This window comes from Crinia signifera, chromosome 12 (genome assembly GCF_055691185.1).
Source record: "Crinia signifera chromosome 12, ASM5569118v1, whole genome shotgun sequence".
Lineage (NCBI taxonomy): Eukaryota > Metazoa > Chordata > Amphibia > Anura > Myobatrachidae > Crinia > Crinia signifera.
In genome coordinates this window covers 86,889,435-86,916,814 of record NC_139228.1, presented here as the reverse complement: position 1 = coordinate 86,916,814, position 27,380 = coordinate 86,889,435, and the positions used below count along the sequence as shown (strand labels likewise).

Here is a 27,380-nt window from a genome sequence, read left to right as displayed (position 1 = left end):
TGGGGTCTGAGGCAGGGCATGCCCTGGCAATTTCCTGTGTTCGATTTCCCGGGTCCTACCCGGTATTCTGGTGTAAAAGTGGTATAATTCAGGGCTACAGTAAAACATGAGCACATGCAAAACAGAACAGCAAACTAGACAATAAAGGGTCTGAACAGGCTTTTTCTTAAGGGTGTATGATGTCAAATACACTGGATAACAAGCATTTAATAAATAAATCAGACTATACAATGCCAACGGTAACCTGATAGTGACTAGGTGGCACTCCTAAACTTCCTACACGTCTTGCCAGCATTGTAGGTCCTGAGCAAAGCAATGTACAGAGCCCCATCCCAGCCAATCATGGCAATATATATATATATATTAATGTGCCCCTCCTGGGCCGGCTCTCAACATGCTTCCATACAGTGAATGGTTCTTATTGGTGGATAGCAGCAGCAGCAGCCACCTATCAATCAGCATTCTGACAGCCAATCCTTGTCTGGCTGCTGGGATTTACAATGTGAGTGGTCAGGCAACATTCTCCACCAGCCTTCCAAGAGGGATGCGGTCGAAATCCCAACTGCCAAAATCCTGGCACTTTGTCCCTCTATGGGTGTCCACGACACCCATAGTTAGAAAAAATTAGTGTGCTGAGCGTAGCGCTCCACGTCCCCCCCTTGTCGGGATTTCGGCAGTCGGGATTCTGGCGTCGGGATTTTGACCGCCGGGATTTCATACCGATCCCTTCCAAGAAACTTCTTCAGAGGTACTATGCCAAAACGGGCAAATGTTGTTTCTAGAGCAAGTGAAGGGGGGGTTGAATGTTCTAGTAAAGCATTTTCAGGAACAAAAACTGTAAATAAGCTGTAGATTCTTGTGAATGAACGACTTGGCTGAACTTCCCCATATCAGTTCTGCGTATTGCTCACTGTCATAACCCGTCCTCAGTTTTCAACCCACCCCCCTTCACTCACAGTTTCCACCTCGCTGTTTGTAAAAAGCAAAGTGGAAACAGCGAGTGCGGCAATCAAAGCGTTGAGACTCGCGGCTATATGCAGCGGGCTTGCTTCATTTGCGGAGTACTTCGCCGTTCGGGGGAAACCTCACAGAATATAGAATATGGCGAGTGGGTTAGGTGGTGAGGATGGCTTGTTTTTTCTGACCCTCGCCGAAAACAAGCCATCCTCGCCGGCCGCATTGATTATACCGCAATAACATGTCCAGGGGACTCTACCCTAAATTCCAGCACAACAATATAATTACCCCATGCATAAAGAAAGCAGCAGTTCTCATCGCCACAGTCCAGTGGCCTCCTACTAGTTTTTTTTATCCTGTCCCCTCTCTTTGTAGCCTAATTAATAAACCCCAAACAGGACCATGGTGCTAGACACAGATCCTTGGTATGGACACCACTTAGAAACACAGAATGTGACAGCAGATAAGAATCATGTGACCAAAACTTAGGGCGGTTTTCAATGTCTGGTGCTATTTCCGACAGGGGAAATATTGCCCGAAGACGCTACTGACAGCATTGTAAATGGAGTTCGACAAAACAGACCCGACTTTAAAAAAAACGTTGGAACGGTTTTGTTGGAGACCGTATCATGGCCGTATCTCGACAATCCACAGCCATTTTCGCCCCTTGCGCCCACTTTTTGATACTCCCCAGATGGAACATTCAATTCTGCCAGTTGAGTTGCAGGTGAGCGGACCGAAAAATGGCCTGGGATTCCGACTGTCACACTACATTGAATACCCCCCATAATCTGCCCTAAAACACATATAAACTCACACACTTAAACTCTAGGGTTAAAGTTTTTCCAATTAACCTACCAGTATATTTTTGGATTGTGGGAGGAAACCGGAGTACCCGGAGGAAACCCATGCAAGCATGTAGAGAATGTACAAACTCCATACAGTTAGGCCCATGCTGGGAATTACACCCATGACCTCAGTGCTGCGAGGACGTAATGCCAACCATTACATTGTCCGTGCTGCACTTTTTTCTACTTTCCAAAGATAGAACAGTCAAATTTATATTAGCTTAGAGATTCCCTTCAAAAAACCACAACAGATGAAAAGAAACCAGCCCATCATTTACATAATGGAAGGACTTTTAACCTTCATTCAAAATAAACCTAAAAGTGAAAAGGACAATGCATTTAGCTTAAATACTTTATTGTTGGAGGTCACAATGTAAAGTCTTGGTTACAGTGATCATAACATGTAACCTTAAGCATCTGTTTATATATTTATGACAGTATATTAAATCCGCTTGTCATCCACAAATATTTCTTGAACTAAATACATTCAGGAGAACTCAACCAATCAATTCACAAGAAGCCAATGACATCACTGTCCAGAGGATAGAAAAGCCTTTTATGACAAATATAGGCAAAAGACAAAAAAAAATGATCAGCTGGCGTACAGGTACAAACCATTAATATATCCCCATTCATCACAAAAATGGTGACTCATCAATTATTAACGTGTGTAATCAATATGGGATTCCGACTGTTGGAATTGGTGAGGCTCCAGAAGGCTAACGGCGGCACAAACTAACAAGTGTGGTAGAGCTCACAGACAGTGTCTAGGTAGACGGTCAAAGGTTGACAGAACACAAGGTCCACACATTGAAAGGATGACATGCGTTTTTCATGTTTTTTTGTTGTCAATGATGACACCTTGACAATTAGTGGAGCTTGCCTCGCTTGACACACTTTGCCATCGATGTGGGCATGGGAAAGTCCCAAAATTGTTTTTAAATAAAATCATGAAAAACGCACGTTGACCTTTTGATGTGATGACCTTTTTGACATTGTCTGTGAGTTACCTGGATTCCAAATGAATGCCCTGCTGATTTCTCCACCACTACCACCATCGTCATTAGCATAGAATGTCTTTCAACCGTAAAGTACCATAAAATATGCTGCCATTAAAGAAGTAAATGCCTCTAAATAAATAAATGAAAACATTTGACCTTGAAGAGTCATATGAAATCAGAATGCATTCATCTAGATCAATATGGCCGCCAAGACATTGACCAGGTCTCATTCTGAGGATGGCGTAGACGTGTGGCCAATTTGAGGTCTGCATTGGCTACATATCACCACGTATGTGAACACATCATCTTAGGGGTACCTACTTACACCTCCCTTACCCTATCACTTGATAGGCCTGGGCACCTCTGTACCCGATTGTCACCCACGTCTCAGTGCCCCTGTGGACACGTATAGATGGACAGTAATATTTCAGATCCATTACTTAATTTACTAAAAACGCAGACTGTCCTATATGATCGTGCTAAAAAGTAGCTCTATTTGTGATTTAAATACTTAATTTATGCAACCTATTTCCGTGTGACGAATGGTAAAGCCCGCGAACCACCGCCCACACGGTAAATCCCACTCCAGTGACCCCAGGGGCCAAGCTGTGAGTAATTGTACTGAATAAGGCAGAGAAAGAAAAGAGATGACTCATATCGGTGTCATACTAGAGAGTATTTACTCTGAATACTAAAAGGGAATGTTCTCCGTACTGTGAAAATAATATCGTATTGTATACGGAAAGGAGGATTATGCGGGCGGTTAAAAGCGGCTTCTGTTTATAGTTAGAGGGATCCCTATGTTTAAAGCAGAAAACAGGGATTCCCAAACACTACCAAGCCTAGTGAACCATATAAACGCCTTATGCATACCTTTATGGTATACAAACAGCATCTACCTATACTTGTTTTTAAATGCATGTCAACCTTGGGTTAGTCAACCCAATGACCCATAGGGCATTAGCCATAGTTACTGCAGCCACGACTCTTGCCTACAGAGCACCATCAAAGGTCTGTCTCCACCTAGAAGAAAACCGCCTTTTAGACAAGCACTGCTTATACATAAGGGGGGTTATTCTGGATGATTACCCCTGGTTGAGTCCACCAAACCCCGCCTTGCGAACGGTTGGCTGTCGCCAACCATTTGCAAGGGTGATTCGCACGCAGGCCAGGGGGATCCACCAACATCTATCGATAGTCGCCGACCATCAAAAGATGTGGAAGGCGCACGCAAATGTAAGGTTGCTCTGAGTAACATTACGTATGCGTGCATGCTGGGAAGGAAATGGGTTGGCAGCTGACATCGGGTGATGACATCAACCCGCATCACTCATCAGAGCGCATTTGTTTTCGCCCCGCAGCTTCAGACGCGGAATCTTTTATGGCCGGTCTTTCTCAAACGCAGAGACGTCTCACACTTAAACTCAGAAATATAAAAGGTTTTGTTTTTAACGGGTGCATAGGTTTTAATCCGCTCGCCCATGTGATCCCGTCTTTCAGCGATGTATTTCTATCATCCAGGAACTTATTATGCTGCCCGGAGATATAACACAGGTCCGCCGTGTGTCCTGCGTTAGATACAACAGATTATATCTTTGTGTTGTGTCCAGAGGGAACCGAAACCAACGACCCTTCCAATCACATGACTCAATGCTCCCCCTTTAAAAACCAATCAGCCGGTGTTCTAGTGAGGGGCGATTATAAAAAGGGTGAATTATACTGGTACGAACAGATTAAAATACAGTTTTGTGTACGTAGCATCAGGTGCTTTGTAGGCTGTACCAGAAAATATACAGAACTACAACTTCATTTACAAAGCAGCCAATAAAGGAGTTTAACCCTTTGAGTGCCAAGAGAATTTGTCAAAATAGGTGTTCAAATTGGCAAATATAATTTTTTTTACACATTTTTTTATTTTTTATTTGAATTTATATAACAAACGTGAGCGATGCTGGCAGTAAACCAAACATCGGGATCCAGATGATAGGTCAACAATGTCTATGTCGACAGCCATTCACCAAATGGGTCACCAAAAAGGTCACCATTGCCAAAATGTCCAGGATACACATGGTCGCCATTGTCAAAAGGTAGACACACTGAAAGGGTTGACATGACTATGGTCAATATAAGTTTCTCAAAATGTTGGGGATCTTTTCCATATTTTTATCATCCATGTAAACTCCAATAGGGAACAATAACAAATGGTGAGTGAAGAGGGTCATGCGAGTGTACGTAGTTGGGTGGTTCCAAAATTTCCGGGATTGAAGCACCACTCAGACCCTGCCAGGTTTCTCAGAGATCAAGAGAGCAGGCCGAACAGCTGCTCTGCCCACCCCTGGCCGCACCGCCCACCCGCATCGATCACAGCCGAGTCCCCACCCACCTGACTGGTTCCCGGCCGCCCCGCACATGTAAGTAAATATGCGGGGCGGCCGGAACATTTTTTTATTATTATTATTATTAAGGAAGCCAAACCAAGGATCGAGCATTTTTCAATCCCAGGATTTAAAAAAAATGCCCCAGGATTGGCTCATGTCGACCTCTTCATGTGTCAATCTTTTTCATGTCGACATTTTGCTTGTGTTGACCTTGCGTATTTCCACTTACTGACTGGCAACCCAACGATCCATCCCCAGCAAGACCCGAAAAGTTCCAAGAAATAACGGCGATCTCTTACCTCGTTTGTGAAGCCAACCTTCTTTTACAATCGCTACTTCATTCATAATTACGGCAACGGGACTCGGTTGACGACTCTCACCAAGTCGTCGATTTGAAACCTATAGCAGCACAAGGGTGTTATCTCTAAAAGAAGAAGAAGAAAAAACTGTCAGTAAAAAAAGAAGAAAAAAATAACAAGCATTAGGTCAACAATGAGAAGGTCTACAGTCAAAAGCACGGCATGATTTTAACATGTTTCTTCAGCCGACAGGCGGTACGCCATGCTCTACCGTCCACTACGACGTGGTGGGACTGGAGAATATAATAGTGAGCCCCAAGCAGGGCACTTAGATGGTGTCCAGGTTGACTACGTCGACATTCGTGGGGAAAAAAATGAAAACTCATGTAGACCTTCGACCTTCAGACCATGTCGACCTATTTTAGGTGTCACTCTAAACCAGGGCTGGGCAACACCGGCTCTCCAGATGTTAATGCACTACACATCCCAGGATGCTTTGCATTAGTTTTGCTATGTGGCCATGCTGAAACTGATGCAAGGCATGCTGGGATGTGTAGTTCATCAACATCTGGAGGGTCGGTGTTGCCCAGCCCTGACAACCGTCAGTGGTCTACCTTCATTGAACCCTAGGACTCATACCCACATGGGTGTGGTACAGGGGTCCGACAGTCGGGATCCCGACAGTCATTAGCCTGATCTGTCGGGACCCCGTCCGGCACCCTACCCACACACTACCCAAATAGATATGTGGTCCCTTCTTCCTACACGATACTTAATAATTACAGGTGTCCTCTGAAACCAGAGTTTTGGATGACTATGCCGCTAATATTTAATGATAAATAAACACCTTGATAACCAAATGATTCAGGAGGGTATTCAATTTCCGGATTCCAACTGTCGGGACATCCCGACTGTCGGAATCCCGGCTGTTTCCGGCAGTACATCGACAGTTGGTATTCAATGTACCATGTTCAGTGTTGGAAAGTCTGCAAATTATCCGAAACAGTTGTGAATTCAACACTCCGCGGCCATTTCCGACAAAACAGCATTGAATAAGCAAGTGATGATATTTCCCCTGTCGGGAAAAATTGGCACAGATGGAATACCCCGCTCAGTTTGTAAACAATTAGCATTCAGTACCTTACAATGAACTATAATTGATCTGCTCAACTACCACCCTCCAACTTCTCCTAACGGGGTATACAATAAATACCTTGACATTCGGTATGCAGACGCTCATGATGTAGAGATTTGGCAATAGGATTAGGTTTAGGGAGGCCTTAGAAAATGGATTCTCAACATTATGGACAAGACCTGACAACATCCTCACGTCAACATGTTCACCATCCACAAAAACTTAAAGGTCCTAGCAAACGCCTGCTGCTGATGTTGTTCACATCCTAACAATCCACTTATACCCCTTTTACACCAAAATCCCGGATCCGATATTTGGAACACAGTTATCGCCCGTAAGGTGAATGGATGCCGCACACAGGCATCCATTCACCTCCTCCCTGGCTCTACTGCTGTCTGCATAGTAGATCAGACAGCAGCGGAGGCCCCGCCCATCCTAGATACAGACCGCAGGACGCTTGTTGTAAACGGTAGCTGGGTCTGATGACCCGGCATACCAGTTTACACTTCCCCTCACACAGGTCCTTCCTGTGCTCCCGGGTAGGGTTCGCGGGGAAATGGTTTTTTTCAGCTACCCCTTTTACACCGACGCTGACCCGGGTCCACGACGCAAAAACCTAGGGTATTGAACACAACTAATTTTAGAAACCAACACAGTCCAGATGAGCAATGAATACTATGAGACACAAACAATATAATCAGATGTAGTACTAAACAGGACATAGGGGTCATTCAATTGGTCCTGTGTTTTTTTTACTGCTAGTAGAAACAAAACGGGACTAATTCAACCAGTTACTATTCAATTCTGGGTGTTTTTGGATGGATTTTAGTCATTTTGTACAGGCGCCACTTCACCGTTTTTCTTGGGGGGGGGGGGGCTGCCGAAAACTCCCACAATTTAGCCGTAAACACATGGATCAGTAATTAGCAGATCCACGTGATTCTTGATTGTGCCAAATTTCTCGGCTAGTCTAAAAATCTGAACTTTAAATTGAATAGGTCAAATCGAAAATTCAGCGACAATTGAATACGCAGGTATTCATTAAGGGCCAGGTGTTTAATATATTAAAGCAGACACTTTATTCCATCTATGCTAAATAGTAATGGAAATATTTATTTTACCAACTACTGAACCTGTCTCTTCCGACTTCGCTTAACAAGAGTTAGAAGCAGCCGTTTTAGGCTAATCTGTTGGTTTATCGTATATAACGGGGATGATGTCCTGTATCAAGCATAGAAAAGAGTGGAGGAGTGGACCAGCGGAGAAGTTGTCCATATCAACCAATCAGCATCTACCAAAAATGTATACATTCTTCCTTAATGTTGATTGGTTGATCCTTCAGTTCTGGGATAAATGGTAGACATGTCTAGGTCAACAACCTCTAGAGCGACCACTAGTTTTCGACAGGGAGTAGAACGACACCTAAAAATGGTGACCATACTCTAGGTCGATATTGACAAGTCAACACAAGGAAAATAATTGACATGTACACGACTGACAAACGTTTTTGCCAGTTTTTAAAAAAACTTGCGTCTATCTGTTCATGTTTCGACGTATTGCTTGTGGCAACTTTCTGTCAATGGGATTGTCAACCAGATACCCGCACTTCTACCATCCTTTAGGGTTATACGTGTATTGAACACAAACAAAACTTGAATTCAGTAACTGTACTGCGTATTTTTGCCTGACATGTTAATCGTTCCTTTCCTCAGGACGCTGTGAATGAAACTGCCTGGTGGAACATTCAGTCCATAAGTAGTAACGAAATTATACAGGCTTTCTCTGCATCAACAGCCCTGGTGCATATCGGCCTCGTGCTGCAGCTGGTGTCTGACACTCAGCTCGGAGGCTTAATCCGTTTTCCACAAGTTCTTAACCATGCTAATTTGTGCTCCCGAAATGCATAATATAACACAAACACAGAAGGCTTGGGGTGGATGATTTCTTCTTCTTTTTTTTTAGCTAAACAAACACAAATATAATCATGCACACAACTAATAATAGTCTGAATAGACTTGTATAATGGGGCTTAACATCGTCTATTTGCAGGAACAGATCATTGGGAACTGCTCCTTAACAAGAGGTAGCCACTGAAATACAGAGGTATCTTACAATGAACCCAATTCAGCTTGGATCGCTAAACCAAACGATTATCGAATGACTGTGCGTGCGTTTCGTACTCATCGCATATGCAAGAGGGCGATAAGTGGAAGAAGATGCTTATGGTTCCCAAACGCAACGTGCTCAGAGTTTGGGGCTGATTCAACCCCATTTACTGGGCTGCGAATTTGAAGCCCAAGCGATTATCGGAGGAGCGGAAACGCACTGCAGACCTCCGTGCGATCACAGCCAGCGATGTATAGCCAACGCTTGCTGTGAGCAGCAAGTTGATTGACCAGCCGTGGGGGGGGGGGGGGGGGGTGTTGTAGGTGGAACCCCAATGTTTTCTAGGAGTGCCGCCTATAACGCAGGCAGCCCGGCCGTGGGGACAGACATTCTCAGCGGCCTCGATCTGCCTACAGTCATCGTAGCACTGAGTACGTTTAGACTGCTGAAAATTGGGGGCAAGACCCCCCCAAAAATCAATTGTGCACGATGTAAAAGCCTTTCGATGGTTCGGGAATGGCATATAGCTTTGACGTTAGCAATCCATTCGCAAATTTACGCAGGGCGGGTTTTCTAGCTGTTTGGCGGTAGCCATCTACTCGCAGGCATCTTCTATCCAAACTGAATTAGTCCCAATATACGTCCCTGCCACCGAGTAGCAGAGAAGTGATGTAACCTAAATCATTTATATGGGAACATGCTTTTGCCAAAATGTAAAGGACCAGGTTAATTGGAGGCAGCGTCCAGCAGTCCGCTATGTCCCGGATAGAAACCATGATCAAGGCTTAAGGGCTATTTCACACGCTCCGGCTCCTGGCGTGCGGCGAAACCCCGCACAGCGAAATGCCATGCCGCACACCGTAATGAATAATGGACACAAATGTGTCCATTCACACGGGACGGCCACGGCCCAGTTGCAGCCAGATCCCACCACTGCCATCCCCACCATTTAAAACTTCTGAGTGCGGCATGGCTTCCTGGCCATGCAGGGTTTCGCCGCCCGGCAGGAGCCGGAGCATGTGAAATAGCCCTAACAATAGCACTATTATGAAATACATATAAGCCATTATTTCCAGATGTACGCCCATTCTTGCATTGTTATTATTAATATTAACATTTATTTATATGCATCGGTCCTCGCCCCATTGGATCTCGCAACCTGAACGCCCTAACACATACATATCACATTCCAGTCAGTAGTCACCTATGTATACACATAAAGAACATACAAACGTCACACAGATAAGACTGCCTGCGTACCAAAGTCCATGATGGATTGGTTTGACTCCCTAGCATTTATTATGCCTATAGCGTATCAATGATTGTTATAACAGAGGTTCTATATAATAAAAAGCTAAGCGTTCTGCGTTTGTGCATGTGTGAGAAAGAGAGATCATTTCACTCTCTGCCAGCAGATGGCAGTGTTTTGGAGACTCACGGACACTAGACATACAGTATATATATATATATATATATATAAAGAGGATAATATTAATAATCTGGACATGGAATTGTTCCACAATAGTTTATGCAACTTGCACAGTACATTTTAATTGCATGTAACTCAGCAGGAAAATGTATAGATGGGAGGCCCAGCAAGAAGGGTGGAACTTGTTACAGGGTTGATTAGTAGTGTTCAATCTAGCACCCGCCATCTTTGAAAACCCATGCAGTTCCTCTTCCCTGCCTGGGGTGTCACAACGTGAATGGGGTTAGTGGTACTGATAGATATAGAGCGATCCAGGACTCATTTCCCCACCCCATTCACGTTGTAGACAGCGGGGAGAGAGAGGAGTGACTGTTGTGCGTTGCGCAGGGGAGAAAGGCAGCTGAAGTCACTTTCCCAGTGGGATGTGCATGTGGCTCGGTAGATCAGATCCGCTGGCTGTCTCCATGCGTTGCATAGTGTGTGCACCAGGATGAATATATTTTAGGAAGGGAGCATGTTTGACCACACCTCCGTGCATCAACCACGCCCCTTCCCAGTATGTGGACCCAGCACAGCTGTCAGCACCCCTGGGCACTATACTCAGAATAGAAACTCCTGCCCAATTCCTACACCTTGTCATAGCAGCCTACCAACCGTACTGGATAAGAAGAGGGATGCAGCAGGATTGCCCGTTCTCTCAGACTAGGCCCCAACTTCAGCCTTACGGTTTCTCAACTAGTAATGTTTTGAGCATTTTATGGTCTATGTAAAATGGTGGGATAACAGTGGGCTGGGTACCATCAGGTGAAAAAAGCCAGAAAGGGGTGTGTGTCTGAAGAGGGGAGTGGCCGGTGAGGGAGGGGCATAGCCTCATCTTCTGCACTATGAATAGAGGCCATGCAACTGGCGGTGATTGCGAAAATTCAATCTGCATGGGGGAAGCAGAGGGCAGACTGCCATCAGCATGGTACAGAAGATGTTTTTGGTGTGTTTTATTTACACTTTCTGCAATATTACAATGTGACATAGGACCAAATAAAATCTAGCAGTAAAAGACTCTCACTATTTAAGCCAGGGGTAACCAAACAGTTCAAGTATCTCAGACAACCTGTGGATCTATAGTAGGAATGAATGCAGCAGGCTTGAAAATGTGACAATTAGTAATGGCTATAGCTGTGCTCCAGCTAGGTGATCTGGGGAATGTGACAGTTAGTAATGACTACAGCTGTGCACCAGCTAGATGGTCTGGGGAATGGGACAGTTAGTAATGACTACAGCTGTGCACCAGCTAGGTGATCTGGGGAATGGGACAGTTAGTAATGACTGCACCTGTGCACCAGATAGGTGGTCTGGGGAATGTGACAGTTAGTAATGACTACAGCTGTGCACCAGCTAGGTTATATGGGGAATGTGACAGTTAGTAATGGCTATAGCTGTGCTCCAGCTAGGTGATCTGGGGAATGTGACAGTAATGACTACACCTGTGCACCAGCTAGGTGATCTGGGGAATGTGACAGTTAGTAATGACTACAGCTGTGCACCAGCTAGGTGATCTGGGGAATGTGACAGTTAGTAATGACTACACCTGTGCACCAGCTTGGTGATCTGGGGAATGTGACAGATAGTAATGACTACAGCTGTGCACCAGCTAGGTGATCTGGGGAATGTGACAGTTAGTAAAGACTACACCTGTGCACCAGCTAGGTGATCTGGGGAATGTGACAGTTAGTAAAGACTACAGCTGTGCACCAGCCAGGTGATCTGGGGAATGTGACAGTTAGTAAAGACTACACCTGTGCACCAGCTAGGTGGTCTGGGGAATGTGACATTTAGTAATGACTACACCTGTGCACCAGCTAGGTGATCTGAGGAATGTGACAGTTAGAAATGACTGCACCTGTGCACCAGCTTGGTGATCTGGGGAATGTGACAGTTAGTAATGACTACAGCTGGGCACCAGCTAGGTGATCTGGGGAATGTGACAGTTAGTAAAGACTACACCTGTGCACCAGCTAGGTGATCTAGAAATCATGGACCATTGGTATATCTCGAGGACTGGTTTGGCCAGTCCTGATATAAGCCTTTTGCACTCTATATCACATATAAGCTACTTGTGGAACTAGCCAATTAAATCTGTGCTGCCTGTTAATAAAACATGTAAGTACCATATATACTGGAGTATAAGCCTACTTTTTCAGAACATTTTTTATGCTGACAAATCCCCCCTCGGCCTATACTCGAGTGAGGTTCCCACTTGAGTCAATAAGTTTTTCCCAGTTTTTTGTTGTAAAATTAGGTGCCTCGGCTTATATTCGGGTCGACTTATACTCGAGTATATACGGTATATGATGAATGCATTTCAGACCACTTTAATTTATTGGTTTGTGCAAAAATGTGTTAAATACTATTTTCATTTCAATTGCAATCCATGCATCACTTATACCTCTTTACCTCTTCTGTTTGGATGCACAACAGCTCACTTTGCATTTGATAACTATCTGCAGAACAGTTCTGTAGCATCCCCGAGGTCATCAAAATTAAACTACTTTGGGGGATAGAAAGCCTGGAGAACATGTGTCTGTGTTCCTCTGATTCTCAGGTGTGTTAATACATTATGGGCCCAATTCAGATCTGTCCGGAGGGCTGCGAATTTGCAGCCCGTCTGAACATGAAAAAAACGCGCATGCATCCGGACCGTGCAAAGGGTAGCCTCTGCTGGCCTTACACCGAATGACTGACAGGCAGGGGGGAGTGCTGGGCTGGACCACCGGTGAGTCATGCGTTTGTCCACAAAAATGGATGGGCGTGCCCATAGAAATGCTGGACAGGCCCCAGTGAACGCAGGCGTACCCCTGTCTGTTCAGGGGAGGGGCACATGACGTTGATGCCCACCCCGAATGAGCGTTGCCACAAGCAGCCACCATGTGACTCCTGGGTCACATGGCGGCTTCGAGCACCAGGTCCAAGAAGAGAAATCCTTTGATGGCAAGTAACCAGGGAACGGATGTGTGCAGGGATTCCTGGGGGGGTGGGGGGTCCCTAAACAATGACCAACAGACATTTGTGAGTCCAAGCTCAAAAATGTATTCTACTGGTTCTACGACATAATTTGGTAAAGACCTGCATGTTCAGCAGACATCAATGGTCGTTAACATTAATATTAACAATATTGTTGTTTTTTCCATAGAAACAAACCAGGCTGACAAGTTGAGCCATGATCCTGCTGCCCAAGTTAATGACCCATAGAGGAGAGACTGGAGCACATTGGGAATTTCCCGTGTATACCAGTGGGCCAGTCCAACCGTGCCCATATAGTCACCCTGACACTACAGCTGAAGGCCGAGATATATTTGTAACGCCTTCGACTACTCAATGTGTGAAAGTTTATGTCACTACGCTAAGCGCCCAGATTTATCAGACATTGGTTACAGGATGCCTCAATCTATTTGCCTCAAGTGAAGGTTGTTCCCGCATTGGTAAGATGTGACATTTTCTAGGTGAAGGAATTTCCCCTATTGCACATTTTGTACATGTTCCGCATCACACCTAGTCAACCAGCGGCACTATGGGCCTCATTCAGGTCCGTTCATATGGATCCCTTCGTTCGCAATGTTTCTGCGCGTGAAGTCTACCAGTACAGTACATAGACATGCTGCTCCTTCTAGTTCCACAACAGCACGCCCACATTGTTTTCCTAGATCTAATCTAGAATTATAAATACATATGCATTAAGCCTGGCAAGGTGATAATGCACAAGAAAAATCACCTGTGTCTGAAAAATTACAGTTAGGAGATTATTGGCTGGTGCGTTATCATCACTACGGGCCAGATGCACTAAGCTTCAAAAAGTGATAAAATGGAGAGTGGTAAACAGCCAGCCAATCAGCTCCTACCTATCATTTTTCAAACACAGTCTGTAGCATGACAGGTAGGAGCTGATTGGCTGGCTGTTTATCACTCTCCATTTTATCACTTTATGAAGCTTGGTACATCTGGCACTTTACATCTGCCCCAATACATGATAGAAACGTTATAGAAGGGTATGCTCGTTAATAATCCCAACATAAAGTTCTGTAGCAGTGACCACCAAATCACAACTAAAGGGGTCTATTGAGGACCATCGCAATTTACCCCCAAAAGCCTGATTACTTATCGGCAAGCAATTCTATTGTCAGGACAGTGGCGGTCCCATCACAGGTGGAAGAGTAGAAGATAGTGGTTACACTGCCGCTTTACTGCAGAACCTGGACCCAACTTACCTACTACAGATTTGCATGATAGCCGCACAAGTACCAGAGCATTTAGGAGCTTAGCAAAGTGTTCACACTCTTCATGGGAAGCTATGAGGGCTGTCTCTGTGAAGGAGAACAGAGGGACCTCAGCAGATGTCTGTTATTACCAATATGTTATGTATACAGCACACACATATTCCACAGAGTTTTACAGAGAATATATGATCACTCACATCATTCCCTGCCCCAGGGGAGCTTACAATCCATGGGCCTGATTCAGGGTTGGTCACAAATCTTTCTCATGCTGCACTGCAGGTGGGGCAGATGTAACAAGTGCAGAGAGATTTGGGCGAGTTACTTTGGGCCTCATTCTAGTTCACTCTTTCTGACAAATTCCTTCTTAGATGGACAAAACCATGTGCACTGCAGGTGGGGCAGATGTAAAATGTGCAGAGAGAATTAGATTTGGGTAAGTTATTTTGTTTCTGTGCAGGGTAAATACTGGCTGCTTTATTTTTATACTGCAATATACATCTAACTTTGAAGTAAAAGCCCACCCAAATCTAACTCTCTGCACAAGTTACATCTGCCCCACCTGCAGTGCACATGGGGGGTTATTTGGGTTCACGCCTTCTGGCAAATTCCTTCTTAGATGGACAAAACCAGGTGCACTGCAGGTGGGGCAGAGATAATTAAATTTGGGTGGGGTTTTTACTTCAAAGTGAGATCTATATTGCAGTGTAATAATAAAGCAGCCAGTATTTACCCTGCACAGAAACAAAATAACTCACCCAAATCTAATTCTCTCTGCACATGTTACATCTGCCGGTACTTGTGTATTATCACGGCGCCCGATTTCATCTAAATCGCATCCGATATCGCATCCGATTTATCGCCGGTTTGCGGCCAATTTCCGGCCGATTTGATCTGCGATGTGATTTTGTGGCCGATTTTCAGCCATTTCCTGCCGATTTGCATGTTATTCCATCCTTGCACACCCCCAGGTACTATGCGATGGTATGCAATGTGATTTTCAGGAAAATGCCCCTGATTGTACAATTAAATATTGCATAGCAACGCATGCCAGCAAGTGGCATGCCATGCGATGTGATTCGCAATGTTAAATGCACCCCCATTGTTAACGCCACCCCCACTATCAACGCCAAACCGAAGTGTGGCGAGCGAGGGACGGCGGTACGCGTCCTTTCGACCTTTTCATACCCCCACTATCCACGTCGGCGTGGAGTTGAGTTTAGATAGTGTGGCGAGCGCAGCTAGCCACCGAGCCCGAAGCGTGGCGAGCACACGCGGATTACTTTACATGTGTTCCGCGTGCGCGCGCCTCGCTGCGCTCGCCACACTATCTAAAATCAACTCCACGTCGACGTGGATAGTGGGGGTATGAAAAGGTCGAAAGGACGCGTACCGCTGCGCTTGCCACACTTCGGGTTGGCGTCGATAGTGGGGGTGCATTTAACATTGTAAGCACCCATCACAGTGATTGTACAATTACAACTCGAATCGCTTCACATGCATCACATGCCACTATATTGCATGTGATGCACTACGATGGAAATCGGGGGTGTGCAAGGTGTGCAATGATGGAACAGCATGCAAATCGTCGGGAAAAAGTGAAAAATCGGCCGCAAAATCGCATCCGATTTTTGCATGCGATTTGCGGCCGATTTTGTGGGTGCCGTGATAATATACAAGTACCCATCTGCCCCCCTGCAGTGCACATGGTTTTGTCCATCTAAGAAGGATGTTGTCAGAAAGAGTGAACTAGAATAAGGCCTATTGTTTCTGTGAAAGGTAAATACCTTGTTTGAACACACCCCACCCAAATCTAACTCTCTCTGCACATGTTACATCTACCCCATCTGCAGTTCACGTGGTTTTGCCAATTTGGGGGGGAAAAAAAGATTTAACTTTTGGGATCAACTCTGAAATCAGTCAGCTTCCCAGGTGGCAGGATTACATGAGATATATTACATGCGATATATCGAATGCGATCACAGCATGTGATGGCGCATAGTCTCTAGTGCAGCACTTGCGATCTAGGAGCCCTGATTCGATGTGCATGGATTGGATCTAAAACACATGCGATTTGCCACTTGTCACATGATTCCTAGGCCCGAAGCGACGGAATCGGGTAAAATCAGTTAAGTGTTTAGCCAGCTTTAGTTTTTGTCTGGAGCCCATTAACCTTCAGTATATGGTTGTTATGTGGGACTCATGCAAGCATGGGGCTAATATACCCAGACTTCTATAAATCTATGCCCGTGATGGTGGGAATCGTACACAAGAACTCAGCGCAGTGAGGCAAACACCCACCATGCTGCTCGAGTCACTAACATTAAGCCTATGAACAACAGAACTACAAGATAACAAAAATCTGCTTAGAAACCCTGACATTGCAGGAACTTGCCCCAATAATGAATAAGGTAACATAATCCTAAAAATATTCAAGGGTATACATACTAATGGGGCCTACACCCAGGGAGATTTTGCTGAGCGATGCTGGACCGCTTAGCACACAGCGCTGCACAGCGAGAACACCGGCCGGCGGTCAACTAGATTTATCCAGCAGGCCGGACATAAACTGACAGGCGATATCGAGGCGCAGGGCCGCACATCACAATCGTTATGGCCCCCACACACGGAGCGATCTAGTCAGCGCCCCTGAACTTACAGACCCCTTAATGTCAATATAGTGACACAAACAGAACCTTCGGAATGAAAAGACCACTTTCATTATATTTAGTATATTGATTTCAGAGTGTTCTAGAATGTGAATAATTGGCAGTCTGAAAATATATGTGCAGTGCCGTAAGTACTTATGTTTACTGTTAGGGTAGCTGTCTTTGTAAATGAGCGCATTGGAACTGGTAATTCACGTTTCCAATTTAAAAGTAAATATTTCAAAGGTTAGTCATTGCTCACTTGACTACTGTCACTTTTACATGGCCATGGGGAGAATGGGGGGCACACACGGATTTAATACCAACACTGGTCAGTAAGCACTATATGGAAATTGTTATTTGCCCGAAAATCAACTGAATTATTTAAAGTTTGGAACAATTAAACAAATCTCCCAGATATATAAAGAACAGAAGAGAAGACAGTTTGTTCAGCAAATAAATGAAGACTTGGGCTGTATTCAATGTGGCCAGGGAGGGGGTTAAATGGCTGGGATCGCCAAAAACAAGCTACCCTCACCGTTTAACCCCCACGCCGGTCGCTCACCGTATTCAACATTCTGGTGGGAATCTTCGCTGTCAGCAAGGATTTCCCAAAAGAGTGTGGCTCGCGGCTTGTGCAGGGTGCCCGCTGCGTTTAGCAGCTAGCCCCGCTGTTTTAGCGGCCGCACACACACACACCGTCTCCACGTCACTGCAAAAACCCGGCAAGCAAATGGCGCGTGCAGGGGGGGTCAGTTGAATACTGACCGTGCGAGCTGTGACAGCGAGCAGTCAGCACCGAGGGGTAGATTTATTAAGCTCGGTGAAGTGATAAAGTGTCTGGTTTTTATCACCGGCCAATCAACTCCTACCTGTCATTTCAAACTAAGCCTGTAACTTCACAGTAAGGAGTTGATTGGCCGGTGATAAAGTACCAGGCACTTTATCACTTCACGGAGCTTCATAAATCTGCCATCTGAGTTTTCAAACTTGTTGCGTATGATAAAACTCATTGATAAGTCAGCCCCGTGGTCTTGGAGTCTTTCTAAAACACAATACACAATGACAGTTTGGTCAAAACTAAAATGTATTAAACAGGCTGGTTGTAACAATCACTTTTATATCAGCTGCCTATTTCCTAGTAGGAGAAAGGACCAGTCACATGACAGGGCGGAACAGGGGCACAGTCTAAAGGGAGCCAAAATGGACGCCATTGGCGGTTGCGTGGAAAGAGACACTGCGAGGCCGGCGGCTTTGCTCCTCCCCCTGGGCATAACAAAGGTCCTTTAGCCCTCTAGGATTTAGCAACTACCATAACGGATTCCAAGAAAAGACAAAACACAGACAGTAATAAACTCTTAACTGTTATAAAAAAATCCTTTCATGGTAAAATAGAATACAATCAATATGGGTATAAAACACATTTCATTGTAATATTATGTCAGCGTTCAAAGGAAATGTTTAGGTCAGAGGTCCCCAAACTCAGCTCTAAAGAACCCCAACAGTTCACGTTTTACAGGTCACCCAGCAGGTGCGCTGTGTATCAAGAAGTGTCACATTTTAAAATTCCACAGGTGACCTGAAAAACATGAACTGTTAGGGGTCCTTGAGGACTGAGCTTAGAAACCATTGGGTTGAATGTAGCCCTGGTTGCTATAGTAACATACCAAATATCAGCCACACACCCTCTCCCCCCCCCCATTCTCTGTAGCTGAACATATCTATATTTCAAGTAAACGCTGTCAGTTCCTAGAAGGCCGGGTACTACAAGCTGCAACACAGTGAGCTGGTGGCAGAGGCCAGAGTGGGCTGTTAGAGTGCCATGCACATTACAGTATGTGGGCATCCCTGGGAGGGGTGCCTTCAGCTCAAGCTGGCTGCAAAACACAAGGCAATGTAGAACAGACAGCACTGCTGAAAACAGATACTTTGTAGCCAATGCATTAGGAACATCACACTACAAACAGAAATGGATACACAAGTGTGTTTGTGTCCGGCAGGGATGAGCTGGTAACACTGCAACATCCTGTTTGCATTCTGTGTTTTTGTTTGTTTCAATGGATGACTGCTATGAAGTAAAATGCAAAGTAGCCTATTCCCTGCACCAGCCACAGCCCTTCCCTGGAAATAGCACTGCTTCAGCAAAACAAGAGAGGATACATCCTTACTGTACACACAGACACACACACACACAGTCTACTACATCACATTACATATAGTTACTGCTTCACATAATAACACAGTATACAGTCTGTCTGCAGCATACAACACAGTATACAGTCATGCATCACACAGTGTGTAGTCTACTACATATCACAGCACAGGATATACTACACACACACACAGTCCAGCCTGAATGTATGGTGCCCCATCCTCTGCCAGCCAGCCCTGGCAGACACAAGTACCCACTATGAATGCATTATCTGTATCTATACAAGGGATGCTCCAGGCTGCACAGGGGGGTGGGGCACTAGAGACATGGAGCATGTGTACAATAAGGGGGTCTACAGGAAGGCCCTTGCTAGGATAAAACAGGGTGTTGGTGCCTGCATGGGGTGTGTGCCCCATCAGGGGGGAGAAGGTGCAGCAGTAGAAGGGGGGGTGTTAACTTACATGGATGCAAGAGGTATTTAGGATCTGTGCCTGGAGGAGGAGGAGGAGAGCCACCGGGGCTTGGGGCCTAGTGGTGGATTGCAGCCAGCTGAAGCCTCACCATCACCGAGGGGAGCATGAGAGGGAAGGGAGAGGAAAGAAGGAAGGAGGGGTTAGGAGAGGAGAGAGCAGACAGAGAGGGGGAGAGGGTGGGAGGAGGAGGAGGAGGAGGAAGAAGAGGGGAAGGAGAGTTGTTGTAGTGTTGCTGCTGCTGCTGCAGATTCAGCCCATTGATTGCATGGAGGGATGGGAGGATCCGGCTGCTGGACTGGAGGGTGCTGCTGTCACCTTGCTGACACCCTGGGGTGCTGCCGCTGCTGTGCTGGATGGTGCTGCTGACACCCTTGGGTGCTGCTGCTGTGCTGGAACCTGACTTCTGGAGGGAGCTGTCAGCTTTGCTGAGTGACACCCTGGGGTGCAGGATTGTTGGAGGGATCAGCTGTGTGCAGTCACTGCCAGTCCTGGGTCATCCTCCCTGTGTTGGTGGTGGAGCAGCGCTGGCTGTCCCCTGGTGTGTGCCCGTCTGCTGCAGCCTCTTCTTCCCCTGCACAGGGTGATCCTCCTCCTGCCTCCTCTTCCTTTCTCCAGCAGCAGCAGCAGCAGCAGCCTCCCTCTCTCTCTGTCTATGTGTCTCCCTCACTGCCTCCTCCAGGTGACCACCGGGTCCTACCGCCCGCAGGCTGCCAGCTACAGAGAACCCATCACAGCAGCAGCAGCGCTCAGGGAGGAGTCTGCTGTGTGTGTGTGTGTGCACATGTGTGGGTGTCATTATGTGTGCCATGATTATAAATCAGTGCCCCTGCCACAGAGCATGAGGCTGGAACAGCAATGCCTCACCCAGGTGTGCAGCCCTGCTGCCTCTGTGTACCAGGTCACCCACTGCCTGTGCACTGGTCTGCAAGGTGGAACCCACCCCACAGTGGCAGGGAGATTGGGTGACTCTGCTGTACACCTGGGGGAACCTGTACCTCAGGCAGATAGGAAGCACTTTAGCTATGTGCAGTGTATATGTGTATTTATGTAGAGTATATATATCCCGCGTTAGGCGGGAGCGTGCATCATAAATGATATTGCGTGTACGCGCTAGACGAGATAGTAACAGATATCGCTCCGAAGGACCCTATGGAGCAATGGATGAGATTCACCAAACTAAAAATGCTGTAAAAACCCAGTTTTCGGGGTTTTTCCCCGCATTTTCATATGCAGCAAAGCACCACCGCCGGGGCTTCACTGCAGGGAGTTCCGCCAGTTCTAGATGGCGTATCCCCATGGAAGCCTATGGGCTTCCCTTTGCATCCCCCACCACCCCGCGCACCCCCGCCGGTCCGCGATGCACCCCCTCACCTGTGTCCGGGCAGCCTCCTGCTGTGCTGCCCGGACCAGTGACCTCCTCCTCCTTGCACCTCTTCCGGGTGCAGGGAGGAGGAAACGGAGCTCTTACAGCTAGGTAAGGGTGCAGGGAGGGAGGGGGGACCCGCTGCACATCGCCGGCCATCGCCTTTGAGTTAATAATCGCATATGTTACTGCATATGCGATTATTAACAATGCGAGTGCTGGCGATGTACAGTGGGGGTTATTAGAAAATCCTGCCCAATATCTTTTACTACTTCGTCTGAGGTGTATGGGGCTTAAAGGTGCAATGTAGATCGCTGAGTGCACAGCGTTGTTGGCTGAGCGATCTGCCCGGGCCGGTGTTCTGAATCATGTATTCTACATGCGGAGCTACCTGCACCATTACTGTGTAGTCAGCCCATGGGAATTACTCTCTGGACACAGCTCCTGTGCAATAATATGCTAATGCCTGCAGGAGGCGGCTGAAGGAAAAAGAAGCCTCCTGATGAAAAATTGCGCGATCTGGTCACCATTGTGGCCATAATGCGTGATGGAGGCAACATCGGCCACCTGAGTACGCCTAAGTGTAGGCAGCACCGATGGTGTAATGGTTACATTACTGCCTCACAGCACTGAGGTCATGGGTTCTATCCCCACCATGTGTTATATATACACGGGGCAGTACGGACGGTGTAATGGTTAGAATTACTGCCTCACAGCACTGAGGTCATGGGTTCTATCCCCACCATGTGTTATATATACGGGGCAGTACGGATGGTGTAATGGTTACATTACTGCCTCACAGCGCTGAGGTCATGGGTTCTATTCCCACCATGTGTTATATATACGGGGCAGTACGGACGGTGTAATGGTTACATTACTGCCTCACAGCGCTGTGGTCATGGGTTCTATCCCCACCATGTGTTATATATACAGGGCAGTACGGACGGTGTAATGGTTATCATTACTGCCTCACAGCACTGAGGTCATGGGTTCTATCCCCACCATGTGTTATATATATACGGGGCAGTACGGACGGTGTAATGGTTACATTACTGCCTCACAGCACTGAGGTCATGGGTTCTATCCCCACCATGTGTTATATATACAGGGCAGTACGGATGGTGTAATGGTTAACATTACTGCCTCACAGCACTGAGGTCATGGGTTCTATCCCCACCATGTGTTATATATACGGGGCAGTACGGATGGTGTAATGGTTACATTACTGCCTCACAGCACTGAGGTCATGGGTTCTATCCCCACCATGTGTTATATATACAGGGCAGTACGGATGGTGTAATGGTTATCATTACTGCCTCACAGCACTGAGGTCATGGGTTCTATCCCCACCATGTGTTATATATACAGGCAGTACGGACGGTGTAATGGTTAGCATTACTGCCTCACAGCGCTGTGGTCATGGGTTCTATCCCCACCATGTGTTATATATATACGGGGCAGTACGGACGGTGTAATGGTTACATTACTGCCTCACAGCACTGAGGTCATGGGTTCTATCCCCACCATGTGTTATATATACAGGGCAGTACGGATGGTGTAATGGTTAACATTACTGCCTCACAGCACTGAGGTCATGGGTTCTATCCCCACCATGTGTTATATATACGGGGCAGTACGGATGGTGTAATGGTTAGCATTACTGCCTCACAGCACTGAGGTCATGGGTTCTATCCCCACCATGTGTTATATATACAGGCAGTACGGACGGTGTAATGGTTACATTACTGCCTCACAGCACTGAGGTCATGGGTTCTATCCCCACCATGTGTTATATATACGGGGCAGTGCGGATGGTGTAATGGTTACATTACTGCCTCACAGCACTGAGGTCATGGGTTCTATCCCCACCATGTGTTATATATACGGGGCAGTACGGATGGTGTAATGGTTACATTACTGCCTCACAGCACTGAGGTCATGGGTTCTATCCCCACCATGTGTTATATATACGGGCAGTACGGATGGTGTAATGGTTACATTACTGCCTCACAGCGCTGAGGTCATGGGTTCTATTCCCACCATGTGTTATATATACGGGCAGTACGGATGGTGTAATGGTTAGCATTACTGCCTCACAGCGCTGAGGTCATGGGTTCTATCCCCACCATGTGTTATATATACGGGGCAGTATGGACGGTGTAATGGTTAGCATTACTGCCTCACAGCGCTGTGGTCATGGGTTCTATCCCCACCATGTGTTATATATATACGGGGCAGTACGGACGGTGTAATGGTTACATTACTGCCTCACAGCACTGAGGTCATGGGTTCTATCCCCACCATGTGTTATATATACAGGCAGTACGGACGGTGTAATGGTTACATTACTGCCTCACAGCACTGAGGTCATGGGTTCTATCCCCACCATGTGTTATATATACGGGGCAGTACGGATGGTGTAATGGTTAGCATTACTGCCTCACAGCGCTGAGGTCATGGGTTCTATCCCCACCATGTGTTATATATACGGGGCAGTACGGATGGTGTAATGGTTAGCATTACTGCCTCACAGCACTGAGGTCATGGGTTCTATTCCCACCATGTGTTATATATACGGGGCAGTACGGATGGTGTAATGGTTACATTACTGCCTCACAGCGCTGTGGTCATGGGTTCTATCCACACCATGTGTTATATATACGGGGCAGTACGGACGGTGTAATGGTTAGCATTACTGCCTCACAGCACTGAGGTCATGGGTTCTATCCCCACCATGTGTTATATATACGGGGCAGTACGGACGGTGTAATGGTTAGCATTACTGCCTCACAGCACTGAGGTCATGGGTTCTATCCCCACCATGTGTTATATATACGGGGCAGTACGGACGGTGTAATGGTTAGCATTACTGCCTCACAGCATATACGGGGCAGTACTGATGGTGTAATGGTTACATTACTGCCTCACAGTGCTGAGGTCATGGGTTCTATCCCCACCATGTGTTATATATACACGGGGCAGTACGGACGGTGTAATGGTTACATTACTGCCTCACTGCACTGAGGTCATGGGTTCTATCCCCACCATGTGATATATATACGGGGCAGTACGGATGGTGTAATGGTTACATTACTGCCTCACAGCGCTGAGGTCATGGGTTCTATCCCCACCATGTGTTATATATACGGGGCAGTACGGACGGTGTAATGGTTAGCATTACTGCCTCACAGCACTGAGGTCATGGGTTCTATTCCCACCATGTGTTATATATACGGGACAGTACGGACGGTGTAATGGTTATATTACTGCCTCACAGCACTGAGGTCATGGGTTCTATCCCCACAATGTGTTAAATATACAGGGCAGTACGGACGGTGTAATGGTTACATTACTGCCTCACAGCACTGAGGTCATGGGTTCTATCCCCACCATGTGTTATATATATGGGGCAGTACGGACGGTGTAATGGTTACATTACTGCCTCACAGCACTGAGGTCATGGGTTCTATCCCCACCATGTGTTATATTTACAGGGCAGTACGGACGGTGTAATGGTTATATTACTGCCTCACAGCACTGAGGTCATGGGTTCTATCCCCACCATGTGTTATATATACAGGGCAGTACGGACGGTGTAATGGTTAGCATTACTGCCTCACAACGCTGAGGTCATGGGTTCTATCTCCACCATGTGTTATATATACGGGGCAGTACGGACGGTGTAATGGTCAGCATTACTGCCTCACAGCACTGAGGTCATGGGTTCTATCCCCACTATGTGTTATATATATACGGGGCAGTACGGACAGTGTAATGGTTACATTACTGCCTCACAGCACTGAGGTCATGGGTTCCATTCCCACCATGGCTCTAACTCTGCAGAGTTTGTATGTTCTCCCCGTGCTTGGTAGGCTAATTGGCTCCCAACAAATGAACCCTAGAATGTCTGTGTATGCGTGTACATGTGGTAGGGAATATAGATTGTAAGCTCCACCGCGGCAGGGACTGATGTGAATGTTCAACTATTCTCTGTACAGCGCTGCGGAATATGTGTGCGCTATATAAGGAACTGGTCATAAATAAGTGTACTCTGAATGACCACCAAACAGCCCCAGCATGCAACTGTTGTTTTACAATCCATATGAATGGCTCATTCATATGATCCATTTATTTCAATGCGACTGTGCACTTCTTGTTCAAACTTCCTTAACATTAATAAACGAATGAAATTACTGGGGAATTGGAATGAATAGAGAACTTCAGGACTGGGATTTATTTTCTCCGCCCACAATAATAGATTAAATTAGATACATTAAAGCCAATCACTTTGCGGTTAGCACACAAAACGGTCTGTAATGGGGGGTGGATCACAGGGTCGACAATTTCTAGGTTGACGTGAATCATGAAAAGGGTAACATTTTTGGCCATATCTCAGGCAAGGCAAGGTGCATCTTTCCCATTCAGAGTCCACTTTAAAAAAAAAAAAAAGCATGTCAACTTTTTCATTGCCATGCGTCGACCATGAAGTTGAGTTACTTTGTCCTTTGTGAGGGGAAAGGGGTTTTTTTTTGTGCATTTAAACAAAAAAATTGTTATGGATAGACAAAAAAAATGCAGGGATCCAGTGGATTACATCTTAAAACCGTATTTTCCATGGTTTACATGTTAAGGATTACAATTGAATTACAAATAAACAACATTCTGGGATCTCTTTTGAGTAGTTAATAGATCCGTGTATAATAGTTTAGGAAGTTTTTATTTAAAAAAATACTTTACAATTGTGTCTGGTTGTTGCTCAGTTACTCTTTAATATCACGCAACAAGGACTGTTGGACAACTTCCCATTATAGGACCACGGACTATTTACCGTTATCACACCTGTGACGTGGAATGTAGCCATTCAAGGGACCTAATTTTCCACATTATCCATATACTGAAAATCATAGAAGTACCAGAAAGAACCGACCTAGCCCAGTGGCGGAACTTGTGGGTTGTGGCCCCGGGTGACAGGGTGAGGCAGAGTGTGCAACTGCTGCATCAATGGCAGTTCCGCCTCTGACCTAGCCATTTTTAGCATTGGGCTGTCAGTTTCTAAAAGGAAAAGCATGCAACCAGGGTTATGACAGCTGTAGTCCCACGCTAATCACCCTAGGCTGGTTTCCAGCATTAGAGGAGAACCCCACACTTAAGGTGTTATTACTTTATAGAGGAAAGTATTCAATGCTTTCTGTCCCAAAGCTTAGTACACCCTGTGCCGATATTAAACCGACCAAGTGGACTCCCAACCAGTTCTGCCACTGGGAAACCCTGATATCTGTGCTAAACATTAAGCAATTTTGGGGGGTTTGTTTTGTTTCAAAGTTTCAGATTGTCTTTCACACCAGACTAAATTTGCATGTCTGCCCACAAGGAGGAAGAGGTGATCAGATAAACCATAGGAAATACAACCAGAGTCTTGACGGGTATGGGTTATATTAGTGGTTCCCAACCTGTGGTACGTGTACCCCTAGGGGTACGCGTCCACCCGCTCGGGGGGTACACGGTGGCCTGGCCTGTAATGGCGGCCGTGGCAGTCAGATGCGCCGCCAGCTTCTGAGACTGAGGGGAGGAGAGTGCATTGCGCATCTCTCCTACCCCTCACCGTGCTTCCCTGTGACTGGGCCCCCGTCAGCCAATCAGAGCTTGTGGGCCGGCAGCAAATCAGGAGCCGGCCCGCGAACTTTGATTGGCAGGCAGCCCAGTCACAGTGAAGGGAAGGAGAGATGCGCAGTGTGCTGTACTCTCCTTCCCTGAGAGAAGCAGCTGCGGCAGCTACAGTGACTTCAGGGGGACACTGGACTGTCCTCTCCCCGGCAGCAGCATCAATGGTGAGTGTGCTGCTGCTGGGAAATATTATGGGGGCATTGCTGGCACTGTGGGGGGCATATTTATTGCTGGCACTGTGGGGGTATACTTATTGCTGGCACTGTGGGGGCATATTTATTCTTGGCACTGTGGGGGGCATTGCTGGCACTGTGGGGGCATACCATATTGCTGGCACTGTGGGGGCATATTTATTGCTGGCACTGTGGGGGCATTGCTGGCACTGGGGCACACTTGTTGCTGGCACTGTGGGGCATTGCTGGCACTGTGGGGCATACTTGTTGCTGGCACTGTGGGGTGTTGCTGGCACTGTGGGGCATACTTGTTGCTGGCACTGTGGGGCATTGCTGGCACTGTGGGGCATACTTGTTGCTGGCACTGTGGGGCATACTTGTTGCTGGCACTGTGGGGCATTGCTGGCACTGTGGGGCATACTTGTTGCTGGCACTGTGGGGCATACTTGTTGCTGGCACTATAGGGGCATTGATGGCACTGTGGGCGCT

At 46.5% G+C, this 27,380-nt stretch overlaps 1 protein-coding gene across 3 annotated transcripts in view; it reads right to left on the bottom strand.

Moving 5' to 3' along the window:
- The window catches only part of AKT1 (AKT serine/threonine kinase 1), a 102,674-nt gene extending 82,242 nt beyond the window's left edge, over window positions 1-20,432 (bottom strand). The window contains exons 1-3 of one of the 3 annotated variants that reach the window (XM_083166708.1): window positions 19,680-20,431; window positions 14,413-14,508; window positions 5,484-5,608 (exon numbers count right to left, since the gene is read on the bottom strand). In XM_083166708.1, coding sequence (XP_083022834.1) covers window positions 5,484-5,529 — 46 coding nt within the window. In that variant the 5' untranslated portion in view covers window positions 5,530-5,608; window positions 14,413-14,508; window positions 19,680-20,431. Of the gene's footprint in view, window positions 1-5,483; window positions 5,609-14,412; window positions 14,509-19,679 lie in introns of all 3 variants that reach the window. The other 2 variants (XM_083166709.1, XM_083166707.1) reach the window with 2 other exon arrangements.
- Window positions 20,433-27,380: the final 6,948 nt, after the last annotated feature.